Genomic DNA, 25135 nt, shown 5'->3' with positions numbered 1-25135 from the left:
CCCTTAGTAACCACGACGCGGCGGCTGCCCATGACTGGAGCTTCTAGTTACTACAAGTTCCGCGGCACCGCGGCCACTTCCGCTGGTAACCTCGCGTCAGCCGGCCCCAACTACGGATCCCGATGGACTCCGCGCGGCACGTCACGCCGTCAGCTCCAGCCAATCGGCTTCGGACAAGTAGGAGGGGAGGGAGACGCAGAAGCAAGCAAGATGGCGGCGGCGGCTACTCAGGGAGGGAGAACTGGTGGTGGCGGAGGCAGTAGTGGGGCTGGCAGTGGTTCCAGCTGTGGGACAGGCAGTAGCCGCAGCGGCTTGCTGGACAAGGTGAGAAGTCGGTTCTTGGGGGCAGGCGAGGCCTGGGGACGCCCGGGAGGCGGCGAGCCCCCTTTCCCATCCTCGCCCCCCTTCTGCGGCTTCCCAGGGGGAGTTCTCGTCTGGCCCACCGTGGGAACCCTACGGGCGCTTGTAGCCAGCTCCCTACACACCTCAAACCCGGGCTCTCTCCTCTTTAGGACTTATTTACTTCTCGGAAGTGTTCGGTCCTTAATGCCGGCCACTACAGCTTCTTAGGAATATTCGATTATTCTCACATTTCAGTGCGGCCATCGCTTTTCTTTGGTGGTGCTGGGGGCCACTGTTGAATGTGTCCATTTCACCGACAGGGAAATGTGAATCCCGACTGAATGAAAGCCGCTGTTCGAAGTCAGTAGTCTCCAATCTCCCCATCACGACCGCCACACTTGCGTGCTGCTACAGATTCCAGAGTGCTCGTGGCCTTTTGCTTCCTGAAGTTTCTAGGCGTTTTATCTCGATACCCCGAATACTGAGCTTCGAGTATTGACTTCCCCTACGCGCTGACAGGAAGCCTTTAAGATTTATCTTTTTTCTCTCTCCTTCTTCACCCTCCCCCTTCCTTCCCTCCCCCGCTATACGCCTGCCACCAAGTGCCCTAGGTGAATTGAATTCATGAGCTTGCTGCCTGCTCAGGCTTACCTCTTCTCCCCCTCCACCCATCCAGTTGTGTTTTTTTGGTTTGTTTTTTGTTTTGTTTGTTTGTGTTAATGTCCTAACAACAAGGGCTTAAAAGAAAAAAAGAAAGATTCTTTTCCTGGGTTGGCCCTTCTTGCCCTTTGCATAGCATCTTGAGAGAAACAATTGCGTGTAGGTCTGGGTCCTAGTACTGGTTCTGCCTCTAATTAGCTGTGTGACCTTGAAATGTGCTTGTTCTCCCTGTGTTTTGTTTCCTCATCTGTAAAATGAGGGACTTAGCCTTAATGTACCCTAAGGTTCCTTCCAGTTCTCTCATTGTAGGGCCCTAAGCCAGTTTGAGAGAAATGTTAAGCATGGGGTCTTTAACATAGTAAATAGTCAGGATTGTTTACTTTAATTGAAAACAGCTTTCAGACTTCTCTGTGCTTAACACATGGTAGGTGCTTAAGAAATGAATACATGATCATATTGAGGGGTTTGGATCCAGATCTTTTTGCTTCTCTTTTTGGGTGTCATTGGTTTTGAATGACATGGTTGTCACACTCTTAACCCTTTTTAAGAGATAGGAACATGTTCTGGGAGTTGGGATGGTAAATCGCTCCAAGGTATGTGAAAGTGTTGAGAATTGATGGTCATTTTCATACACAGATCCTGCCTTCCTGCTGGGTGAACACCTCACGGCCTATGTTTATTCTGTCCCATTGAGTGCTCTTACTCTTTGCTCCACTTGGATCATCACCAGCAAACATTAAGCATGGACAGTCTGCTAAGGCAGTGATTACTGAAAAGTGTATGGCATCAGTGCGTTTTGGAAGAACCTGCGTTTGGGGGTCATAAGATTTGGGCTTTGACGTAGATCTGTTAGTTTCAAACTGTATGAAGATTGGCAAGTCAGTTAACCTCACCAAGCTTCCCTTTCTTCACCTGAAATATTAGGGTTTTGGGGAGAATCAAATGAGATGATATACGTTAATGATCTCTGTAACCTATAGTATCTAATACAGAGGTGTGATGGCAGAGGAAAATAATCAAGAATCCTACTGTCAGAGAGTACTCAGTATAGCTGAGTATAGGACATGGGGTACCCAAAATATTAAACATAAAACTATTTGGTATTCACATGTGTACTTTTTACAGAAGTTAAAGTGAGAGAATGATCCCTGAGATCTAATTGATAAGGGGGTGAGAGCCCTAGGGAAAGACCTCATGTTTGAGAATGGAACTGGGACCTTATTTTGAGAGAGAGACAGAGACAGACGGCATACCAGTTAAGAATGTCCTTGAACAAAGGTACACGGTGCCTGATGTTTCTCAGTTACTGAGTTGACTGACTATTCTCTAAGACAGGGGTCCCCAACCCCCAGTTCCTGTTAGGAACCAGGCAGCACAGCAGGAGGTGAATGGGGTGCGAGCGAGCAAGGCTTCATCTGTCACTCCCCATCGCTCGCATTACTGCCTGAACCATCCCCGTCCACCCACGCCAGTCTGTGGAAGAATTGTCTTCCACGAAACTGGTCCCTGGTGCCAAAAAGTTTGGGCAGCGCTGCTCTAAGAGACCTGTAATGACAAATAGGTAGAATCAGATGAAGAAGGACATGGATTGCTTGAAGTAGAAGTAGGAAGGAAGCCTGTTGAAGGTTTGAGCCTAATATATAAAGTGGTTTTAGAAAAGTTATTCAAATAGCTCGGAGTGGTAGAAATTAGAAGTCTTCTAATAAGGTCTCATACCATACTAGTATATGGGGTTTAATATAAAAAGAAAGACAAGTTTGAGTTCTAGTGCAGCATGTTAAAAACTACATGGTCTTGGATAAGTTATGATATCACTGAACTTAAATTTCCTTATGTGCACATTATGGATGCCCATACATATGGTAGGCTTGTTGTAAATATTAAGTCATAATATTGGTAAATGTTCTTTGTACAGGGCTACAAAAATAGAATGATAAGGTGAGGAGAACCCTAACTTGAGTAGCAGAGATAGATAAAAGGCCTCAGAAAGGAGCATTTGGCAGAATTAACTAAGAAGTGAGGGGCCGAGGAGAGAGAAAATAAGTTGGGAGCTGTTTAGGTGCTTTTTCTTGGAGAACTTCATTTCAGCCTTACATTGAGTTGTTTTTCCTCTGAAGTCCCTGGCGTTTATTGCACATGGGAATTAAGCTGTCGCTTAATATGACATACTGTTTTATATTGTTCTACCAATTTGTCCAGTTTCCCACGAGACGTTCTCTATAGTGATCAACACAGAATAAATACTTGGAGCATTGAATTTAGCAGAGAAAAAACTTCAGATCTGACACCCCAGTCTTCAGAAACTGCCTTAGAGGATGATGCCTCTGCTTGTTTGAAAACTTAGGGTACTGTGGAAGAGAAAATGGGGAAAAGATGTTACTCTCAGTGGAGCAGGAGTTGAATGAATAGAGAAGCTTTCGCTCTGTGGGAATGAGAGGCTGTTACCTTACAGTTTCTTTAATTTGATTTGTCTTGATTTTTTGGAGGGTTTTTATTTTATTTCTTGCAGCTTTGGTTTTACTTGCCATGAAGAAATGTAATAGAGAGATGCAAATATGCTTGTAGTTTTCCCTAAGCAGATGTGAGTTTCTGCTTCTATGAAACTGACTTTGAGAACAAAGCAATTTTAGTTTCCTGATCTTAAAGATAGGTATGCAAATATAACCTTCCAGCTTCCATCACAGAATAACTTAGATCATTGCGGTAAGTTATTTTTCCCAAAATACATCAAAGCATTTTGTTCTATGTAGCAGGCTATAAAAATTGTTTGCTTAATTTGTTTTTGCTATTAAAATTGTCATGTGGCATTAAAGCATGCTTTCCAGAACTATATCCAAATTCTTTTAACCTCATAGTTGGATTTCTGTCTCCTGGTTGGATGTTTTTTTGGCTATTAAAATTGTTTTGGCTATTAAAATTGACATGTGGTATTAAACCATGCTTTCTAGAAGTTATATCCAGGCCCTTTTAACTTCATACGTGGATTTCTGTCTCCTGGCTGAACTGTCAACCTGATCTTAAAGTACCCCTTTTATACCTTAGTAGCTGAGAACATAGGTTCTGGAGCCAGGCTGGCTGGCTGGCTTTGAATCCTTGCTCTGCCACTTAACAGATATATGTTCTTGGGCAAGTTAATAAATCTCTTTGTATCTCAGTTTCCTCATCTGTAAAGTGGGGATAATAATAGTATTTACCTTAAAAAGTGGTTTCTGGCACATAGTAAGCACTCAGCAAAACATGTATAGCTGCCACTAACTAGCTTGTTACTCTGGATTTCAGCTTCCTTAGATAATATTTTTTATAACATATGAAGACTGTCTACATCAGACTCTCTTGGGGTTTTAGTTAAAAATACAGATTTCTGGACCGCATCCCAGACCTGAATCAGATTCTCTGGGGGTGGGGCCTGGACAGCTGCATGTTTTCACACATAGCTGTTTATTTATTTATTTCCTCTACATTTTAACAGTTACATCCAGGTTGAGAACTAAGGGGTTTTTTTCTTGTTTGGTTTTTAACTATTCTGCTTAATCAATAGTGATTTCTCAAAAATGTTTACAATGAAGAGACCTTGAAGTTCATGTGTTCAGCCTCCTCATTTTATAAACATGGACACAGGTGGAGAGGGGAAGATCAAGCAACTTGTCCAAGAGCACACAGCGGGTTAGTTACAATTCCAGAACCTAGCTTCCCAGCTCTTAATCCAGTACTCTTACCTTAATTAGTACATTGCCTCTCATACTGGAGCAGACCATGTGCTAGCTAATGTAGTAGTGGAAAGAGCATCTGTTTTGAGGTTGGAAGACCTAGGCTGAAGCCTTGGCTTTGTCACCCACCAACGTGTGTCCTTAGACAGGTCATATATACTCTTTTGCTCTCTTCGATGGGATCTTAGCTTGCCAGACTCGAACAGGGTAGTATGCCTGTACCCTAACCCAGCTCTGACAAAGAGGGTGAACAGTTTTATGGCAGTACTGTGATGTGTGTGTTTGTGTGTAAAGAAACAAGCTGCAGGTTTTTAATACTGTTTTGCAAACTAAACTTTAAAAGCATCTCAAAACTAGGGCTTCCATGGTGGCGCAGTGGTTGAGAGTCCGCCTGCCGATGCAGGGGACACGGGTTCGTGCCCCGATCCCGGAAGATCCCACATGCCGCGGAGCGGCTGGGCCCGCGAGCCATGGCCGCGGAGCCTGTGTGTCCGGAGCCTGTGCTCCGCAACGGGAGAGGCCACAGCAGTGAGAGGCCCGCGTGCAGCAAAAAAAAAAAAAAAAAAAAAGCATCTCAAAACTCATTATTTTTGGCTTCATCAAAATTAAAAACCTTTTCGTGTCAAAGGACATTATCAAGAAAGTGGAAAGACAGTCCACAGCATGAGAGAAAATGTTTGCAAATCATATATCTGGTAAGGGTCTAGTATCTAAACTATATAAAGAACCTTACAACTCGATAATAAAAAGACAAACCAGTTTTTAAAAGAATAAAGGGTGTCGGACTTCCCTAGTGGCGCCGTGTTTAAGAGTCCGCCTGCCAACGCAGGGGACATGGGTTCGATCCCTCCGGGAAAATCCCACATGACGCAGAGCAACTAGGTCCATGCGCCACAACTACCAAGCCTGCGCTCTAGAGCCCACGAGCCATGACTACTGAGCCCATGCACCACAACTACTGAAGCCTGCACTACTAGAGCCCGTGCTCTGCAACAAGAGAAGCCACCGCCATTAGAAGCCCACACACCTCAACAAAGAGTAGCATCCATTCAGAGCAACTAGAGAAAGCCCGTGTGCAGCGACGAAGACCCAGTGCAGCCAAAAATAAATAAATAATTTTTAAAAAAACCCTGTCATTGCTTCCCCAACATTGATTAAAAAAAGCAAAAAAAAGGATAAAGGATGTGAATAGACATCTCTCCATAGAAGATATACAGACGGCCAGCAAGCACATGAAAAGATGCTCAACACCATTAGTTATTAGAGAATGCAAATCAAAACCACGATGAGATACCAGTAGTATGGCTATAATAAAATAAGAAAAATAACCATTATTGGTGAAGATGTGGAGATATTGGAACCCTCCTACATTTCTGATGGAATGTAAAATGATGAAAGTTAAGAAGAGTTACCATATGACTCAGCATATCCCACTCCTAGTTATAAACTCAAGAGAATTGAAAATGTATGTCTACACAAAAACTTGTACACATGATCATAGCAGCATTATTCACAATAGCCAAAGGGTGGAAGCAACCCATAAAAGTGTGGTATATCCATGCAGTAGAACATTATTTGGCCATAAAAAGGAAGGAAATACACACGTTACAACATGGATGAACCTTGAAGATGTTATACTAAGTGAGAAAAGCCAGTCACAAAAGGCCACATATTATATGATTCCATAGATATGAAATGTCCAGAATAGATCCATGCAAACAGAAAGTAGATGAGTGGCTGCCAAGGCTGGGGGTGGGGTGGTAGTAATTGGAGTGACTGCTTATGGGAATAGGGTCTCTTCTGGGGGTGATGAAAATGTTCTGGAATTAGATGGTGATGATTGCACAACCTTGTGAGTATAATAAAAACCACTGAATTGTACATTTTAATTTATTTTATTTATTTATTTTTGGCTGCATTGGGTCTTCGTTGCTGTGCGGGCTTTCTCTAGTTGCAGTGGGCGGGAGCTACTCTTTGTTGCAGCGCGCAGGCTTCTCATTGTGGTGGCTTCTCTTGTTGCAGAACACAGGCTCTAGGCGCGTGGGCTTCAGTAGTTGTGGTTCATGGGCTTAGTTGCTCCGTGGCACGTGGGATCTTCCCGGACCAGGGCTCGAACCTGTGTCCCCTGCATTGGCAGGCAGATTCCTAACCACTGTGTCACCAGGGAAGGCCAGAATCGTACGTTTTTAAGTGGTGAGTTTTATATGTGAATTAGATCTCAATTTTAAAAACATTCTTTTTATTTTTACAGGGTTTATGGAGTAAACTTTAAAGCTTCAAACTATTATTTTTTTAACTATTTACCGCTATATACACAGTGGTATCAAAGATTTTAACAACCTCTATCGGCCCAAGTCCCTTCTTTAGCTGTTGCCTGCACCACTTCTCTGTTCTGACCTCCGTCTCGTCAAATCTCAGTAGTGGTTTTTCTTATTACCTGGCCTTAAGTATTTGACTCATCGATCACTTCTTTCTTGAAATATTATCTTTATGTGGCTTCTAGAACACCACTTGCCCTGGTTTTCCTCCTTCTCCACTTATCTATCTTTATTGTTGTTATTTTTTCTTCTGACTTGTAAATATCAGCGAGCCCCTGGCCCTCTCCATGTACACTCATCCCAAGGAGATAAACAGTGTCATGGCTTAAATTCCATCTTTAAGTTGATGACTTCCACATTTATATTTACAACCTAGACCTCTCCTCTGAGCCCAGATTTATATGTCTAAATGCTTACTTGCCATCTCCACTTTGATATCTGTTAGGTATGTTAGACTTAAGTAGCCAGAGCCAGTCTACTTACCTCCAGTTACTCTGGTGTTGCCACTAATACTCATGCTCATAATTATTGTGTGGTCATTTCTAACTTCCAACTTAACTCCAGTAATAACTGCAGCCAATAATAAGCCACTATTAAGCAAGTAATTTTCTTTGCAGTATTTCTTGCCCATTTTTATAAAAAATAGATGGAAATTGAAGATTAAGTATGTTGCCAGGAGCTATAATATCTCTCTTTGAGATATCCTGGTATTTCTTAATTGGAATCTAAATTAGATGATAGTAAGCATTCTCAAGACAGACATCGTTTGCTCCCCAAATTGAACATTTTTTCCTTATTTTGAAGTTACTGCTTTCTGATCTTTTGCCACATGAGTGCATATGGGAGGTAGGGGTACGTATTTCCAACTCAAATAGTATCTCAGCTTCTGAGTCTGCCATCAGTTTTCATAATCTTATTTTGGTTTAGAAAATTCTGAAATCAATGTAACTGTAGAGCTTAAACATCTCAAACTTATCATATACAAATGGGTGTTTCTCCTTTTTCCTCCTCTGTTCCTTCTCTTGGAAAACAATATGACAGCTCAGAGAGTTATCTAAGCCCGAATTCTAGTAGAATGGTCATCTCTATCTTCTCTCTTTCATGTTTCTTGTAACTAGTCTGATGTTAAGTCCTGCCAATTCTACCTCATAAATAATCCTCTTTCATCCCCTTGCTGCTGCTCTAATTCAGGCCCTGCATCTAAATCAGGCCCCATCTGATGTGTTTATCTCCACTGTTACTCCCCTCCAGACCATCTGCTAGGTTGCCACTAAAAATGACTTTTTTAAAAAACATAAGTCTGGGGCCTCCCTGGTGGCGCAGTGGTTAAGAGTCCGCCTGCCGATGCAGGGGATACGGGTTCGTGCCCCGGTCTGGAAGGATCCCATATGCCGCGGAGCGGCTGGGCCCGTGAGCCATGGCCGCTGGGCCTGCGCATCCGGAGCCTGTGCTCCGCAACGGGAGAGGCCACAACAGTGAGAGGCCCACATACCGCAAAAAGAAAAAAAAAAAAAAACATAAGTCTGATTGTGTTGTTCACCTGCTTAAAATATTCTCCACTGTTTGTTTCAGAATAAGGTCCCAAGTCCCCTAGCCTAGTAAATAAGGCCATCTAGGATATGCTCCCTCTGTGGTGTGCCTCATCTCCTACTACCTTCCCCCTTTGCAGCCTACATCCACTTTGTAAACTGAGAGAGACCAAAGAAGAGAGAAAAAAGGTTTATTAATTTTTCTTAGAGCCATGCTCAGTTCTTTTAAAATCAGAGCAGGGTCCTGCCATCGGCACAGCTCACTTCTGGTATCCTTCATCTCTTCAGTGTGAATTGAGGAATCCTTTTGAGTCTTACTACCCAGTTGTCAAGCTAAGGAACTTTATGAAGCAATCCACTGAGGTCTTTATCACAGCATAACTTTACTTCTGTTTTCACTGCTACTAAAATCTTTTTATTATTCAAATTTGCAGTGGAGAATAACTGAAGTGAGTCTTTATAATGTTCTATCAAAGCCATCAAATGCATAATTTTTGTGTATGGTTCGTCATCCAGGTCTGGCATCAGTGTGCTGGTTTGATAAAGTGTTTTATGTTGATAGTGGTAGAGAAGTAATTTCTTTAAGATAGGACTTTTTGAAGTATATTTTCAGTCAAATAGCAGTTGGTTTTAAATGGAGGAAAATGGAAAATTCCAAATAGTTTGTATCCTGCAAGTTTTGTTGACATATTCAAGATTAAAATCTCTTTTAAGATTTTTTTGTTATTAACTATAACTTATTAGATAAGAATCAAGATACTTTATATGGCTGTCACTTCAGGGGTCTGTGTCCTTTTGTTTTTATGGCTAATAATTCCTTTCCTTATATTTTGTGGGAAGCAGTGTAGAAAAATGAAAGAGCACAGGTTTTGAAATTATGAAAACTTGATTTAGTCCCAGCTTTACCACTTCCTAGCTTTCACCTTGGGCAAATTTCTTAAACCCGTAGTGTTATCTGTAAAAGGAGGATGCTAGTCAGTTTGGGCTGCTCTCACAAAAATACCATAGACTAGATAGCTTAAACGACCAAACTTTATTTCTCACAGTTTTGGAGGATGGGAGGTCTGAGATCAGGGTACCAGAATAGTTGGGTCTAGTGACAGCCCTCTTAACTGGTTACAGACAACTTTCTTGTATCCTCACATGGTTAAAATAGAGTAAAAGCAGGTTCTCTCATGTCTTTTTATCAGGGCACTAATCCCTTTCACGAAGGCTCTACCCTCATGACCTAATTACTTCCCAGAGACACCACCTCCTAATACTGTCACATTGTGGTTTAGGATTTCAATTTACAAATTTGAGTGGTGGGAGGAGGGTGGAGATGATGGACAGGGGCTGGAATAGTAAACCAAGAAAAGAGTAAGGCATGGTATCTAAGAAAAGTGGGATTAGCCCAAGAGGAGGTTAAGGGAACTCCCCGGGTCATAGTAAAGGGAGATTCCAGGATAACAGTTAATACAGCGGGACTGGAAAGAAATCCCACCTAGATTGAAGCAGTCCAGAAGGCTCCAAGAGAGATTTCTCCAGGAAGATGAAATTCATAGAATGCTGAATATGATTGCAAATATTGAAAGGAGAGTTAAACAATTGAGGGAGAATTTGAGAATATATTGGTGAGAAATATGTTGTATGATTAAAAACAGCAACAAAAACAATAGTAGCTCCAAGAAAATCAAAAAGCTATGCAGGAAAGAAAAAGTAATCCTAATATACATGACTCATCTGTGAATAGCATTTATGGTCATATTGTAAACTCCAAATAATGGTCTAGCAAAAACTAAGGTATAAGACCAAATCAATATTGATCTACTATAACTATATCAAAAAGATGGTGAGGGAGGAGCAGGAAAAATAAATGCGAAAGTGGCAGGGGATGAAGTGGTTAAATCTCATCTTTCATGGTGAAAAGTCAATAGATTTAATGCTGAGAACTGAAAATAATAATATAAACTTTTTTTTTCCCCCAGAGGTGTGGATACCCAAAAATCAGTCAAAGGAGTTGAAATTAGTGCCTGTCTCTGGAGAGTGGAAAATGACAATAGAAAGAGTCTTAAGGGGAGGGGAAGCAGGACTGCTATTTTTTTTTAATAACTTACAGAACTCTTTAAACCATGTATATATATATGTATGATGTTGGTGCACATAATAACTAAGTAAGTCAATACTTGTGATTGTTGATTGTGCTCAATATACACATATCTATAATACACAGGAGGGAATGAGGGGAAGAGGAATTGTGTGCAGAGTTACCACATCCTTACAAAAGGAAGGTAATTTGCACTTAGGGTTGAGGAAGAGAAGAGTGAGAAGAATATAGTTTTTAAAATACCCTGAATAGCAATAGAGAGTACATGACCAGTATCGTACATTTTAGTTGATGGGCAGTTTTTGAGAATGATGGAAAATGTCCATTTTCCTGCCTTTTTTCCAGATGTGTCTCTGTACTACAGCAGAGATGCTATTTGCTTTGATATAGGCTAAGGTTTTTCATTTACACAGAATGGATGATGCTCCTATCTCTTCAGAAATCAATTAGAAACTTTCTTGTTTATGTAATTCACTGGAAATGTTCCTGTTCCACTTACTGAAGATCCTTCTAGGTACCAGTGGAGTTAGAGCTGAGACTATTTTAGCACATGTTGTAATGGCTTCTTCTGTGTTTTATCCCCCAATATTTCCAAGAAGTTATCCTCTAAATTGTAGAGGCAAGTTTCTTTTCTGTGATGCACTGCAGGTAGTGATGGGTGGCTGGGTTTCTCTGAGAACATAATTTTTTTTTTTGGAATGAGCCAAAAAAATTTTAATGACTGATTCACAAATAATTCAAATTCTGATATGGATTCTGGCTATACAAGTTCTTTCTTTTGCTTGCTATTGTCAAAATGGCATTTACTAAACTGAGTGTAAGTGAGCTGTTTAGCTAGATAGCCTGTGAATTTCTTCTTGGTTTAATTTGTATTTTTAAAATTAAGTGTCATGTTTGATTTGTAGGCTGGCAGGCTATGAGAATCATCATTACAACATGCTTCCACTAGTAATTTTCTCAAAGAAAATTCTTGTTTTTATGAGACACAGAGGGTAAAGGCCTTGATTGAGTTTTAATCACTTGAGGTATGACTGTTTTAGTTCATGTTTTTTCCCCCAGCAAACTTCACAGAATAGTTTTTCTTTTTTGTGTAATAGTATATAGAATCACAAACTTAAGTTTGATTAATTATATTTCTACACTCCTTTAAAATCTTCTCACGTTTTACGGATGTTTGTTCCATCTTTATTTCTTGTATGCAGCATCTCTGAACTTGTTCTCAGTCAGAACAAAGTCATGTACCTAACTGGTGATAGGACTTAGTTCAAAATGTTCTTTCCAACAGACTACACTGGATTTGCTGTTTTCCTACAGTTAAGACATGCTGATAAAATATAAAAGTTGTTAGCAGACAAAAATATGTTAAAGGAGACCTTTGTCATTTTGTTAGCATCCGAAAGTTCATGGATGTATATTGTCTGGGTTTTATGGTCACAGAATGAAAGGATGAACAAGTGCAGTTCCTTTCTATTCCCACAGTAAAATGGGGATGGGATATTTGAGTTCACACTATAGTCTCTTCAGCCTATGTAAGTGTTCTGGTTTTGGCCTTGTACATTTGACTTTCTAGCATGGAGACTGGCAACATCATACGAGTACCACCTGATTCTAGTGACCTTGTCTCCTTCAACTTCATTTTCAAGTGTTTTGTCTTTTAGCTGTCCAACATCAGAAGAGAGAATAAATGTTATATATACTTGAGAATGCTCTTAAGGAAGTAGTTCATTTTACTTTTAGTAAGATGCCATATCTCTTAACGCACAACTTATCTGTTTGTTTTTCAGTGGAAGATTGATGATAAGCCTGTAAAAATTGACAAATGGGATGGATCAGCTGTGAAAAACTCTTTGGATGATTCTGCCAAAAAGGTACTTTCTTTGGGGGTGGGGAGCGGGGAGTCTGTTAGTATGTATACAGCTGATGGCACATCTCTTGCAGGGTTTTTTCCTTCTATGACTTAGAATGACTTTAGTTTTCAGTGTTAGGAATTGATCCAGAAAGCATTTTCTAAAATCCTTACAGTGTATATAGGGGAACAGGTGTTAAAATATAATCGTTAGTTACCTCAGATTTCTCTTCAGAATCTCTAATTTTTGAATTCCAGAAAGCTGGTAATCTATCATTTTTGAGGTTAATTAGCCAAGAGGCAAGAGCGTTGAGGGAATATAGGACATTCAGCCATGATGGGTCATCTCTGTATTTTAAAAGGGAAAAGAAAAGTTTAGCTTCATTCTAGGGAGATGAGGATTAGAAAAGAAAAAATGTATGAGAAGTTGATGAACTTTTTCTCTGGGATCTTTGTAAACAGGTTGAATCTTTTTTTTGTTTGGAGTGTCAAAATTCTGATTGGAGATAGCAACTTGGTCATTTATATGATTAACATAACTTTCATCATTGAAATTAAGAATAAAAGCAGATACAAAGAGGGAGGTATTCCTATTAGCTTGCTTACTTCTTCTTCTCACTAGGTACTTCTGGAAAAGTACAAATATGTGGAGAATTTTGGTCTAATTGACGGTCGCCTCACCATCTGTACCATCTCCTGTTTCTTCGCCATAGTCGCTTTGATTTGGGATTATATGCACCCCTTTCCAGAGTCCAAACCTGTTTTGGCTTTGTGCGTTATATCATATCCTTTAAGCTCAGGTTTGTTTTCTACTGACAGTTTGTTAAAATCTCTACTGATACTCTTCTCTGCTCCTTACAAAAAACAAACTTTCATCTTGGGGCCTGCTCATGTTACTATTTAACATTATGAAATGTGAGCATCTGTAAATTTATGTCATAATTATCATTGATATTTTAGATTCAATACAGTTATTTTATCTTTAATTCTGTTTAGTTATTAATGTAGAGGTTATAATCCAAGTGTGAGCACCTAATAGGAAAACACATAGGAATAGTGAGACCCAGCTCTTCTCATTTCTAGCCTAGAACTTAACCCATTAGACCAGGTTGCTTCAAGCCACTCATGCCAGGGTATAGGTATACCTCACTTTATTGCACTTTGCTTTATTGTGCTTCATAGATAGTGCATTATTTTTTTTACAAATTGAAGGTTTGTGGCAACCCTGTGTGTTGAGCAAGTCTGTTGGCGTCATTTTTCCAACAGCATTTGCTCATTTTGTATCTCTGTCACATTTTGGTAATTCTCACAATGTTTCAAACTTTTTCATGATCATTATATTTGTTATGGTGATCTGTGATCAGTGATCATTGATTTTACTATTGTAATTGTTTTTTGAGGCACCACAAACCACACCCATGTAAGACAGCTAACATTTTAATTGATAAATGTTGTGTGTGTTCTGACTGCTCCAGACCAGTCATCTCTCCATCTCTCCCTCCTCTGGGCCTTCCCTATTCCCTGAGACACAGCAGTATTGAAATTAGGCCAGTTAATAACCCTTCAGTGGCTTCTAAGAGTTTAAGTGAAAGGAAGAGTTACATGTCTCTCACTTTAAACCAAAAGCTTAGAAATGATTAAGCTTAGTGAGGAAGGTGTGTTGAAAGCCAATATAGGCCAAAAGCTAGGACTCTTGTGCCAGTTACCCAAGTTGTGAATGCAAAGCAAAAGTTCTTGAAGGAAATTGAAAGTGCTACTCCAGTGAACACATGAATGATAAGAAAATGAAACAGCCTTAATCCTGATATGGAGAAAGTTTTAGTGGTCTGAATAGAAGATCAAGCCAGCTACAAGATTCCCTTAAGCCAAAGCCTAGTCCAGAATAAGGTGCTATCTCTCTTCAATACCAAGAAGGGTGAGAGAGGTGAGGAAGCTGCAGAAGAAAAGTTTGAAGCTAACATGGGGTGGCTCATGAGGTTTAAGGGAAGTAGCCATCTCCATAACATAGAAGTACAAGGTGAAACAGCAAGTGCTGATGTAGAAGCTGCAGCAAGTTATCCAGAAGATCTAACTAAGATAATTAATGAAGGTGCCTATATATACTAAACAACAGATTTTCAATGTAGGTGAAACAGCCTTATATTGAAAGAAGGTGCCATCTAGGACTTTCATAGCTAGAGAGAAGCTTCAAAGGACAGGCTGACTCACTTGTTAGAGGCTAATGCAGCTGGTGACTTTAAATTGAAGTCCTTGCTCATTTACTATTCTGAAAATCCTAGGGCCCTTAAGAATTATGTCGTATCTTCTCTGCCTGTGCTCTATAAATGGAACAACAAAGTCTGGGCGACAGCACACCTGGATGACAGCACATCTGCTTACAACATAGTTTACTGAATATTTTTAAGTCCACTGCTGAGATCTACTACTCAGAAAAAAAGATTCCTTTCAAGATATTACTACTCATTGACAATGCAATTGGTCATCCAAGAGCTCTGATGGAGATGTACACCAAGATTAATGTTGTTTTCATGCCTGCTACATGACATCCATTTTGCAGCCCATGGATCAAGGAGTAATTTCAACTTCAGGTTTTATTATTTAAGAAATACATTTTGTAATGCTGTAGCTGCCATAAATAGTGATTCCTCTGATGGATCTGGGCAAAGTAAATTGAAACCTTCTGGAAAGGATTCACAATTCTAGATGCCATTAAGAATGCTTGTGACTTATGGGAAACAGACAAAATATCAGACGTTAACAGGAGTTTGGAAGAAGTTGATTCCATCCCTCATGGATGACTTTGAGGGGTTCATTACTTCAGTGGAAGAAGACACTGCAGTTGTGGAAACAGCAAGAGAATTGGAATTGGAAGTGGAGCCTGAAGGTGTGACTGAATTGCTGCAATCTCATGATCAAACTTTGACAGATGAGGAGCTGCTTCTTGTGGATGAGTAAAGAAAGTAGTTTCTTGAGCTGGAATCTACTTCTGGTGAAGATGTGAAGATTTCTGAAATGACAACAAAAGATTAAGAATATTACATTAACTTAGTTGATAAAGCAGCAGGGTTTGAGAGAAGATTGATTCTAATTTTGAAAGAAGTTCTGCGGGTGAAGTGCTATGAAATAGCACTGCATGCTACAGAGGAGTTGTTCATGAGAGGCAGAGTCAATGAATGCAGCAAACTTCATTGTCTTATTTTAAGAAACTGCCACGGCCACCCCAGTGCTCAGCAACCACCACCGTGCTCAGTCAGCAGCCATCTGAACATTGAGGCAGGACCCTCCACCAGCAAGAAGATTACTACTCGCTGAAGGCTCAGATGACGGTTAGCATTTTTTAGCAATAATGTCTTTTTTAATTAAGGTGTGTACATTGTTTTTTGTAGACATAATGCTACTACACACTTAATAGACTACAGTGTATGTAAACATAACTTTCATATGCCTTGGGAAACAAAATTTGTGTGATTCAGTTTATTTTGACACTCCTTTATTGTGGTGGTCTGGAACCAAACCCGCAATGTCTCCAAGGTATACCTGTTTTAGGAAAGGATCAGATTTTGGAGGTTCAGATCTGTGTCAGGTTTCCTTGAAGCTGAGGGGCTAGACTGGGAGTTACTGAGCATGAGGTATAGGTGTGGCTTGTGTAACAGCTAGAGAACCTGGGTTTGAAATTTCAAGTTGTTTTTGTGATAATTACTTTTTGGAGACTGTTTGAATGCTGCTTATAAATATGAGTAATACACACTCAGAATTATTATAAAGTTCAAGTGAGAGATTTTATACTATATTTAGAATATAAAGTTAAATATGTTGATAGTTTTCTTGTGGTCCCCACTCCCTCCTCCCCAAGTCAATCTATACATACTGAACTTTTCTTTTTAACTTAAAAAATATACTGAATGTCTTTCCATATTAGTATATATAGGACTACCTCATTCTAAATAGCCACCTCGTGCTATTGCATGTCTGCTGTGTACTGATAGGTACTAGTTGTTGAAAACAGATCATTTTGGTAGGCAGTTTGCTTTTCATAACAATCTTACAACCACCTGAAATATTTCTAAAAATTCCACTTTGGGGATTTTTCTTCAGAGGCATTTAGAAAGCCATTGAATAAAGCAGGTCCTGATCAAAAGTGGTATTATCCAAATTGATCTCAGATTATAGTCACAGAATTTGCACCTTGACTGCTTACAGTATCAGATAAATCATACCAGTATGAACTTTTTCACCATTAAGTCAGTTCAAAAGAATATGCCATAGGTTCTAGAGACAGTTCTCAAAAGAGTTCCAAAGATGTTTGAACAATGACAGCAACCTTATTATAATTATATGGCCTCCCAAGAGAACGGCCTTGACGGAATTTCATTTGTTTGATTATATTTGTTTAAAACAAAACACGATCTTGCCATTTTTATAATCATGTCGTTTTTATATGTAATAATAGTACCATTATAAATGTCTTCTGTGTGGTGTACACTAAAAATGTATATACCATCAGTAAATCTCATGACAATTCTAGAAAGTCAGTTTTATCCCCATTTTAGAGGTGACAGTATTAAGCCTTGGGATAAGGAGTAATTTGTCAAGGTTACATTGGTTAAAAGCCAGAGTTCAAATCAAGGACCACTTTACTCCAAAGCTCATACACTTTGTACTATACTTTCCTGCCTGTCCCTTTCATAAAATTTAAATGACACATGTACACAAAGCTCTTATGCCAGTTTCTGGCACACAGGCACTCAAGTATGATAGTTAATACTGTCAAAAACTGAGTATAATAATAAGCCTACATGTATGGAGGAAGTAATTGTCCTTATAGTAAACTAAATTGTGGTGGTCGCCCAGCTAGCTCATTTGGTAGAGCATGAGACTCTTATAGTAAACTAATTTGAAGTCAGTTTTCCTCTTTTAATGACCCTTGAAATTGGTTGAATGTGGTCAAGTCCACTGTGATTATTAGTTTTGTATTGTATGGAGAAATAAGCACAAGTCTTGACAAACTAGGTAATAGAGGATCTCTTTATATATGTTGGCCTTGAACAGAAAAGATGAGAGCCGATTTATGCCCTGTACCTTTTTCCTTTCTTGTTTTTTGAGATGTTCTTTGCAGAACTAACCATAGAGAGCCTTGCTTCTCTTGGATAAACATAAGGATGAAAATGAAATAGTTAAATTTTCAGTGTTTTTACAGCAAGACAAAACTGTCTTCTTTAGGACTATCATGAAAGTTTTTGTAGCCCTTGCTTGTCAGTTTGTGTTATTTCTCTTTTGTGTGTATGTTTGTGTATTTTCCCCTTAACTTTATCTGAACCTATTTTGTGATGATGGGGATCCTGACCATTTATACCTCATATAAGGAGAAGAGCATCTTTCTCGTGGCCCACAGGAAAGATCCCACAGGGATGGATCCTGATGATATTTGGCAGCTGTCGTCCAGTCTCAAAAGGTATGACTATCCTCGCAGATTCTTAAATCCTGATGTTGGGTTTTCTCTGGGTGTTAGTCATTATCAACAGACTATTGTATGCCTACTCTCTGCAGATCATAGTGCTAGTCATATAAAATGAAGAAAGGATTGTGAACTAGAAGGTTTTCCTTGGTATTGCACTTCTGAGATTCCATTATCACAGAAGTGCTCTTGAGGATAAATTGTGGGAGAAAGTACGTTGGTGGAAGAATAAAGAGTGATTTTCTTTTTCCTTGTGGCCAATAAACTGAGTCAATTAGAGAGCAGAACTATAAACTATATATATAACTGTAAAGGCCAAAGGTATGAAGTCAGTTGTCTTTGAAGAACCCCATTTGCTTCTATGTCTTCTGTGATCCTGACTGCAGTCTGTGGAATCAGGAATCTCTGAAACAATGCACTGGGCAACTCAGAGAAGCACAATTCAGTCAGCAATGGGTGTAACTTTGTGCAGCTGACACCTCAGGTTTTTCTAGGTATCTAGAACTGGGTTCAAATTCCAGCTTGTCTCTTTCTAGCTGTGTGACTTTTGGTATATCAGGTAAACTATTTGAGCTTTAATAGAGTAAAAAATGACTTGTACAGTTTTTGTGAGGATGCCAACTGGTATATATAGTTGGCTCTTGAACAACAGGGGTTTGAACTGTGTGGGTCCACTTATACATGGGCTTTTTTTTTCCAATAGTAAATACTGAAGTACTGCATAATCCATGGTGGGTTGAATCTGCAGATTCAGAACTGTGGATACAGAGGAACCACCTATATGGAGGAGTGACTATGAATTACATACACATGGATATTCAACTGCGCAGAGCATCAGCACCCCTAATACCCTCTAACACCCTCCCCCCGCCCCCATAGTGTTCAAGGGTCAACTGTATACCAAGCATTATGAGAGATGGCATCTGTTGAGCATTTACTATATAGTAGGTATTGTGCCAACTGTACTGTCTCATTTAAACCTTAGAACAACCCATTTTAAAGATAAGAACCCAGGTCCAAAGGGTTTAATGAATTATTCCAGGGTTATAGAGCCCAAAAGTGAATTTAGCCCACATCTGAACTCATGCTTTCAGTCACTATCCTAAAAACACATGGTATAGTTCCTAGCACATAGTAGGCTCTCAAGTTTTAAGTACAGTTACTCACATATATGAAGGTAAATATAGCATCAACACCAAACAGCCTCTCATTACCAGCTTTTGGAGGTATCTGTAAGGAGGAGCAGACCTTCATTCTGATGTTGCACCTGAGTTCTTATCTCCTGGCAGGACTCATAGCTGCCATTTTCGTCTCAGCTGTCATAAATCTGAACCCTGTGCCAGGCCCCTAAAGCAGAGTTTCAGAATTCTAGACCCTAGCAACATCTTGATTTCATTATTTACATTCTGACTTAAGTATTTTTTAAACAGCTTTATGGAAATATAGTTCCCATATCACAGTTCACCTATTTAAAGTAGTTCAGTGGTTTCTAGTGTTTCTAAAGATGTTTACAACCATCACCACAGTCAACTTTTATTTATTTATTTATTTGTTTATTTATTTAAATTTTGGCTGCGTTGGGTCTTCGTTGCTGTGCACAGGCTTTTTCTAGTTGCAGAGAGCCGGGGCTACCCTACATTGCGGTGCGCAGGCTTCTCACTGAGGTGGCTTCTCTTGTTGCAGAGCACGGGCTCTAGGCAAGTGGGCTCAGTAGTTGTGGCTCGCAGGCTGAGTAGTTGTGGCTTGCGGGCTCTAGAGCACAGGCTCAGTAGTTGTGGCACCCAGGCTTAGTTGCTCTGCAGCACGTAGGATCTTCCCGGACCAGGGCTCAAACCTGTGTCCCCTGCATTGACAGGCGGATTCTTAACCAGTGCGCCATTAGGGAAGTCCCCCACAGTCAACTTTAGAGCATTTTTATCCTCTCCAAAAGAAACTCTGTACCCTTTAACAATCATCTCCCTATCCCCTCATTCGCCCAACCTGAAGTAACCACTAGTCTACTCTGTACATTTCCCTGCTCCGTTTATTTCATATGAATGGAATCACGTGTAATATGTGATCTTTTGTAACTGGCTTCTTTCACTTAGCATAATGTTTTCAAGGTTCAGCCATGTTATCAATATTTCATTCCTTTTTATGCCAAATAATATTCCACTGCATGGATATACCACATTTTGTTTATCTGTTTATTAGTTGAGGGACCTTTGAGTCATTTCCACCTTTTGGCCTTTAAGAATAATGCTGCTGTGAACATTCATGTACAAGTTTTTGTGTGGACAAGTTCTCATATAATATACCTAGGAGAGGAATTGCTGGATCATATGGTAACTTTTTAATTGCTTGAGAAACTGCCAGATTGTTTTCCAAAACAACTGCACCATTTTACAATTTTACTAGCAGTATATGAGGGTTCTGATTTTTTTCACATTCACTGCTGACTTTTACCAACTGCCACATTGTTGGTGCCTGTGGAAAGGAAGTATGCCACCTCTGTTCCTTCTTGTTGTAGTGAAATACAGGCTCACTCCTCTTTCCTTAGAGATGGCTCCTGGTTCATTGGCACTCTCTTTAACATAGCTCCTTTCAGAAGGCTTGATTGATGATTTCAGTATCCAAGTAGATGATTATTCCAGTACTCTGGCCTCTTAGTTTTACTTCCTCTCCTCTGATTATCTTGTTTTCTGCCATGTCTTAAATACTTATTTCCCTGGACATACCCTAGATCTTGCTATTACTGATAACTAATTATCTTCAATAATTTCATTTTTAAGTATCGCACTCTTTGACCATTGCTTTATATTTTTCTAGTTTATCTCCTTCTTGTTCTCTTGTCCCAACAGTTCTTCAGCCCCAGTGGCATCCATAATCCATTGAGCCTACCACCTTTTCCCTGGTCCTCTTCTCTTCATTGTCTCACTTCCTCCTTACTTAGCTTAGATTCCGTGGCATTTCTGTAGTGCAGTTACTCTCTCACTGTCCTAGAGGATCTTTCATACCTTCTTCTCTATCCTCAAACCTCTTGCCCTCCTCCCCCATTTCACTCTCAGCTTCTTTTGTTTCTGGGAAGATAGCAGCAATCAGAATTCTCCCATCATTATCCACTCACAGTGCTCATCATACTCTACCTTCTTTCTCAGTTCCTATCTGAAGCCTCCTCTCCATTTGTCCACTAGATTCTATCCCTTCGCATTTACTTGATGTTTCCCTCTCTGCTTGGTTATTCTTTCTGGCATACAAATATGTTGTAATTTCTCCCACCTGAAAAAGTTGTTTTTCTTTTCACATATTCTCCTCACATGGTCTTCTCATTTCTCTGCTCCCCTTTTTTCTTCTCCCATCATCTCTTGGATTTGCTTATCTTCACTTCTCTTTCCTCATCGTATTTGACCTGTCAGCAGCATTTGAACAGTGGATCACTCCCTCCTTGTTAAAAAAATTTTGTTTTAAACTAGGCTTGTAGGATACCGTAATCTTCTAATTTTCTTCTTACCTTAGTGTCTCTGTTCCTTAGAGTCCTCTGTGATTCTTCATTATCCCCTGTCTCTGAATTTGAAATGCCACTAGTGCTCGTTCCTAGCATTTCTTCTCTATCTATATTCACTTACTATGTGTAATCTTATCCAGACTTTCAGGACTTTAAATACCATCTATAATGATGAAGATCTCTAAATCTGTATTTTCATCCTAGACCTTCTCCGAACTCCAGCTATGTCCCAGCTCTCTGTTTGACATTGGATCCTCATAAGCATCTCAAAATTAACATATCCAAAACCTAACTCTGCTATCCCTTACCTAAACCTGCTTTTCCCCATCTAAATAGATGGCAGCTCCATTCTTCTAGTTACTCAGGCCAGAACTCTGGAATAATTTTGACTCCTTTATCTCAATCCTTTGAATAGGTTGTCAGCAAATTCTGTCAGCTCTACCTTCTAATTATATTCATTCTAACCACTTACTATCTCCACTGTGGCCATCATCTCTCAATTAGGTTACTGTAATAATGTCCTAATGGACCTCTGCAGCTGCTCTCCCTGCCCACAGTCTCTTTCCAGTACAGTGGGCAGAATGATCCTTTTAAAAGGATCAGGCAGATCAGCTCAATCCTCAGCGCAAAATCCTCTCACATAGAGAAAGACTGAAATCCTAAGCATAGCTTAGAAGTCCATGCTTATCTATTCTCTGCAGCCCCACACCCATGGACACACACTCCGCATCTCCTGTGGCTTTTATCCTCTCCCTCTCCATTCTGTTTGCATTGGCCTCCTTTCTGTTCTTCAGACGTTCTGGGCACGTGCTTGCCTCAGGGCCTTTGCATTTACTGTGTCCTCTGCCTGGAATATTCTTTTTCCAGAGAGCTTGTTCTCTTACCTCTTTAGGCTCTCCTCAAACATCTGCTTAGTGAAGACTTTCCATATTTAAAAGAATATCATAATTTTTATTTTATTTTTCCCTCACACAGCAAAATAAAAGTCTCAAAAGACAGATTTGTCTGTTGTGTTCACTGATGTATATCCTTAGCATCCAAAACTGCCTGACATATATGGTTGGTCCTGAATAAATGTTGAATTAATGAGTAACTTTTTAAAAATGCATTAGATCGTGTCCTGCCATCAGAGCCATGGAACTGGTCTCAGAAGTCCAAAAATTACTGTGATATCAGTTAGCAGCAGTTGATCAGAGCTTGAGAAAATTTTTTGAGGTGTTGAAAATATTCAAGGACCTTTACCCCTAGCTATCTAGGTTGGAAGTAACTGGCTAGACAACAATTTATTGAGCTATGATTTTTTTGAGCACTGGTTAATGATTGGCACTGTTATAACCATAACAGTGATCCTGAAAAATAGGTGGTGCTTTTCCTGTTTTAAATATGCAGAAAAAAGCAGAGGCTCAAGCCTCTGCTTGCTCTAAAGATAATACCAGCCTGACAGTCCACCAAATATGCCCTAATTAAATGGAGACAGAAACAGGTGGAGTTGCGGGGAGAAATGTCAGCCTGCCAGGGGTTGATGTTATAAACCCTCTTGAATGAGTAGAGGTAGTAAAAGCCTTCAAGATACCTTAAGGTGTAGCTAAGGGATCTCTGGAGTTCATGTAGTAAAATATATCCCTGGCCTGGGATCAGGGTAGAACCTGGAGCTAGATTGATTACAGGGAACAAGGACTGAGCAGCCTGGAATTGGGGAACATTTGTGAAAACAGGGGTTCTTCATTTATCAATAAAAATTTGATTGCCCAACAAACTCCAAGCTAAGAATAGAAAATAAGACAAAATCCTTGCCCTCAAGAATCCCTGAGACAGGGACTTCCCTGGTGGCCCAGTGGTTAAGACTCCGTGTTCCCGATGTAGGGGGTACAGGTTCGATCCCCCCTGGTCAGGGAAGATCTTGCATGCTGCATGGTGCAGCCAAAAAATTAGAAAAATAAATTTCACAAGTGATAAGTGAAAATTAAAAAAATAAAATCCCTGAGACTAGTGAAGAACAAAAATACGTAATTATCATTTCAATAGGTAATTTCACTGACAGCGTAGGAGCCTGTCATTAGACCTAGCAGATGATAGGCACTGAGTATTTGGGTTGACTATTAATTGACGGTGCATGGATGACAAAGGCAAGACATCTAACCCAGTTTGGGAAGGTTTTCCCAGAAAAGTTCATGCCCAAGTATGAACTTAACAAATGGGAACGTTTGTTATAGACAAATTAGTCTCACTAATCAGGTGAGACTGGAGAAAAGTGTCTACTAGGAATACTCTTCTAGCATAACAACGAAGCAAAGGCCAGCAGTGAGAGAAGATGGTCTGTGTGGTTTAACAATCTATGACAAGGTAAAGGAGGCACACAGTAATTAAATCAGGGAAGACATGGCAACGCCTATGAACCAGAACTTCTATCCTGAAGGTGCCCTGGAATTTTTTTTTTTTCTGGAAAGGATAATGCTGTATGTTCCCTATATCACTGGTAGCCAGCTCAGCCCTATTTTTCAAAAACACTTGGTGCTCTGTTGTTACTGGCTGAATGTCTGTGTTTGGTTTTTGATTTGTTATCTTTGCTTAGGTTTGATGACAAATACACTCTGAAGCTGACCTTCATCAGTGGAAGAACAAAGCAGCAACGGGAAGCCGAGTTCACCAAATCCATTGCTAAGTTTTTTGACCACAGTGGGACCCTGGTCATGGATGCATATGAGCCTGAGATATCCAGGCTTCATGACAGTCTTGCCACAGAAAGAAAAATAAAATAGCCACTTCTAAAAGCAGCCATCTTTTGGCTGGATTATGCTGAATTGAGGGGTGAGGGAGAAAGAAACAGAGAACTTAATATGGATAAAGTAAGAAATGTAAAAAATGTCTGTTTTGTCTTGAAATTTTAGTTCATTCTGTATAAATAGAATTTTCTAGCTCAGATATGAGAAGTTGTAGCTCTGATATCTAGCTGTAGCCTCTTTGGTCTGCTGATTGCATTGTTTTGATTTGCTTTTCTGGAAAAGCATTTTTGCTAAAAACCGTACAGACTTCCTCCTTCATACCTAGCAGTACTTTATATAGTATAGCTTTGTGCCATGCAGCATTTGAAGGCTCAGTTTTTTAAATTGTTAACCTGTTGCTGACTTTATTGTGTTAATTCCCACTTCAACAGCCGTTTCCCTTAATTCAGAATACAACTTCTTGTGTATGACAGTTTTCCTTCACACACCATTTTTGTGGGTGTGTATATATCTGACTTGGGGAGAATTGGGGAAAAAAAACCCACAGCTTTTTAATTTGTTTAAAAGAGACTTTCTGCCTGTTACATTTTGTGCTCTTAACCAATTAAAGAAGCCAATGGCATTTTTAGTTTTATTTTGTCTATGTTTTCCACTAGTGTATCCCTGTTGATTTGTTTGTGCCCTTTATCAACTGCCATTTTCTAAAATTTTTTTCAATAAAAGGAAAGAAGATGTGAAAAAATGGAGTCATAGTCTTGATGGAAGGAACAGAGCAGCACATGTTAGCAGTCTTACTGCTATAGGTTGTTTTTGTTTCTAGGCTGTTTCACTGGTCAGAGGCCCTTGAGAACCTGTAGGTGAAGAACTGCTAGCTTTCCAGTGATAACAGTAGTGACACTCAGTACTTACTTTGTGCCAGGTAGTGTTCCAGGTACTTTACATGCATTAACTCGCTAGTGCTCACAACTGTCCCAAGAAAGTAGGT

General features: G+C 39.9%; 1 protein-coding gene across 1 annotated transcript; it reads left to right on the top strand.

Annotated features, from left to right (window-relative positions):
- Positions 1-177: 177 nt before the first annotated feature.
- Positions 178-24784, top strand: SPCS2 (signal peptidase complex subunit 2). Its single transcript, XM_060104297.1, has 5 exons — positions 178-324; positions 12427-12510; positions 13111-13271; positions 17806-17940; positions 24000-24784. Exons 1-5 carry the CDS (start codon positions 211-213, stop codon positions 24184-24186), a joined length of 681 nt encoding a protein of 226 aa, XP_059960280.1. The 5' UTR covers positions 178-210; the 3' UTR covers positions 24187-24784.
- Positions 24785-25135: the final 351 nt, after the last annotated feature.

Source organism: Mesoplodon densirostris, chromosome 7 (assembly GCF_025265405.1).
Source record: "Mesoplodon densirostris isolate mMesDen1 chromosome 7, mMesDen1 primary haplotype, whole genome shotgun sequence".
Lineage (NCBI taxonomy): Eukaryota > Metazoa > Chordata > Mammalia > Artiodactyla > Ziphiidae > Mesoplodon > Mesoplodon densirostris.
Note: the sequence above shows the minus strand (reverse complement) of the source record. Positions and strands in the feature narration are given on the sequence as shown.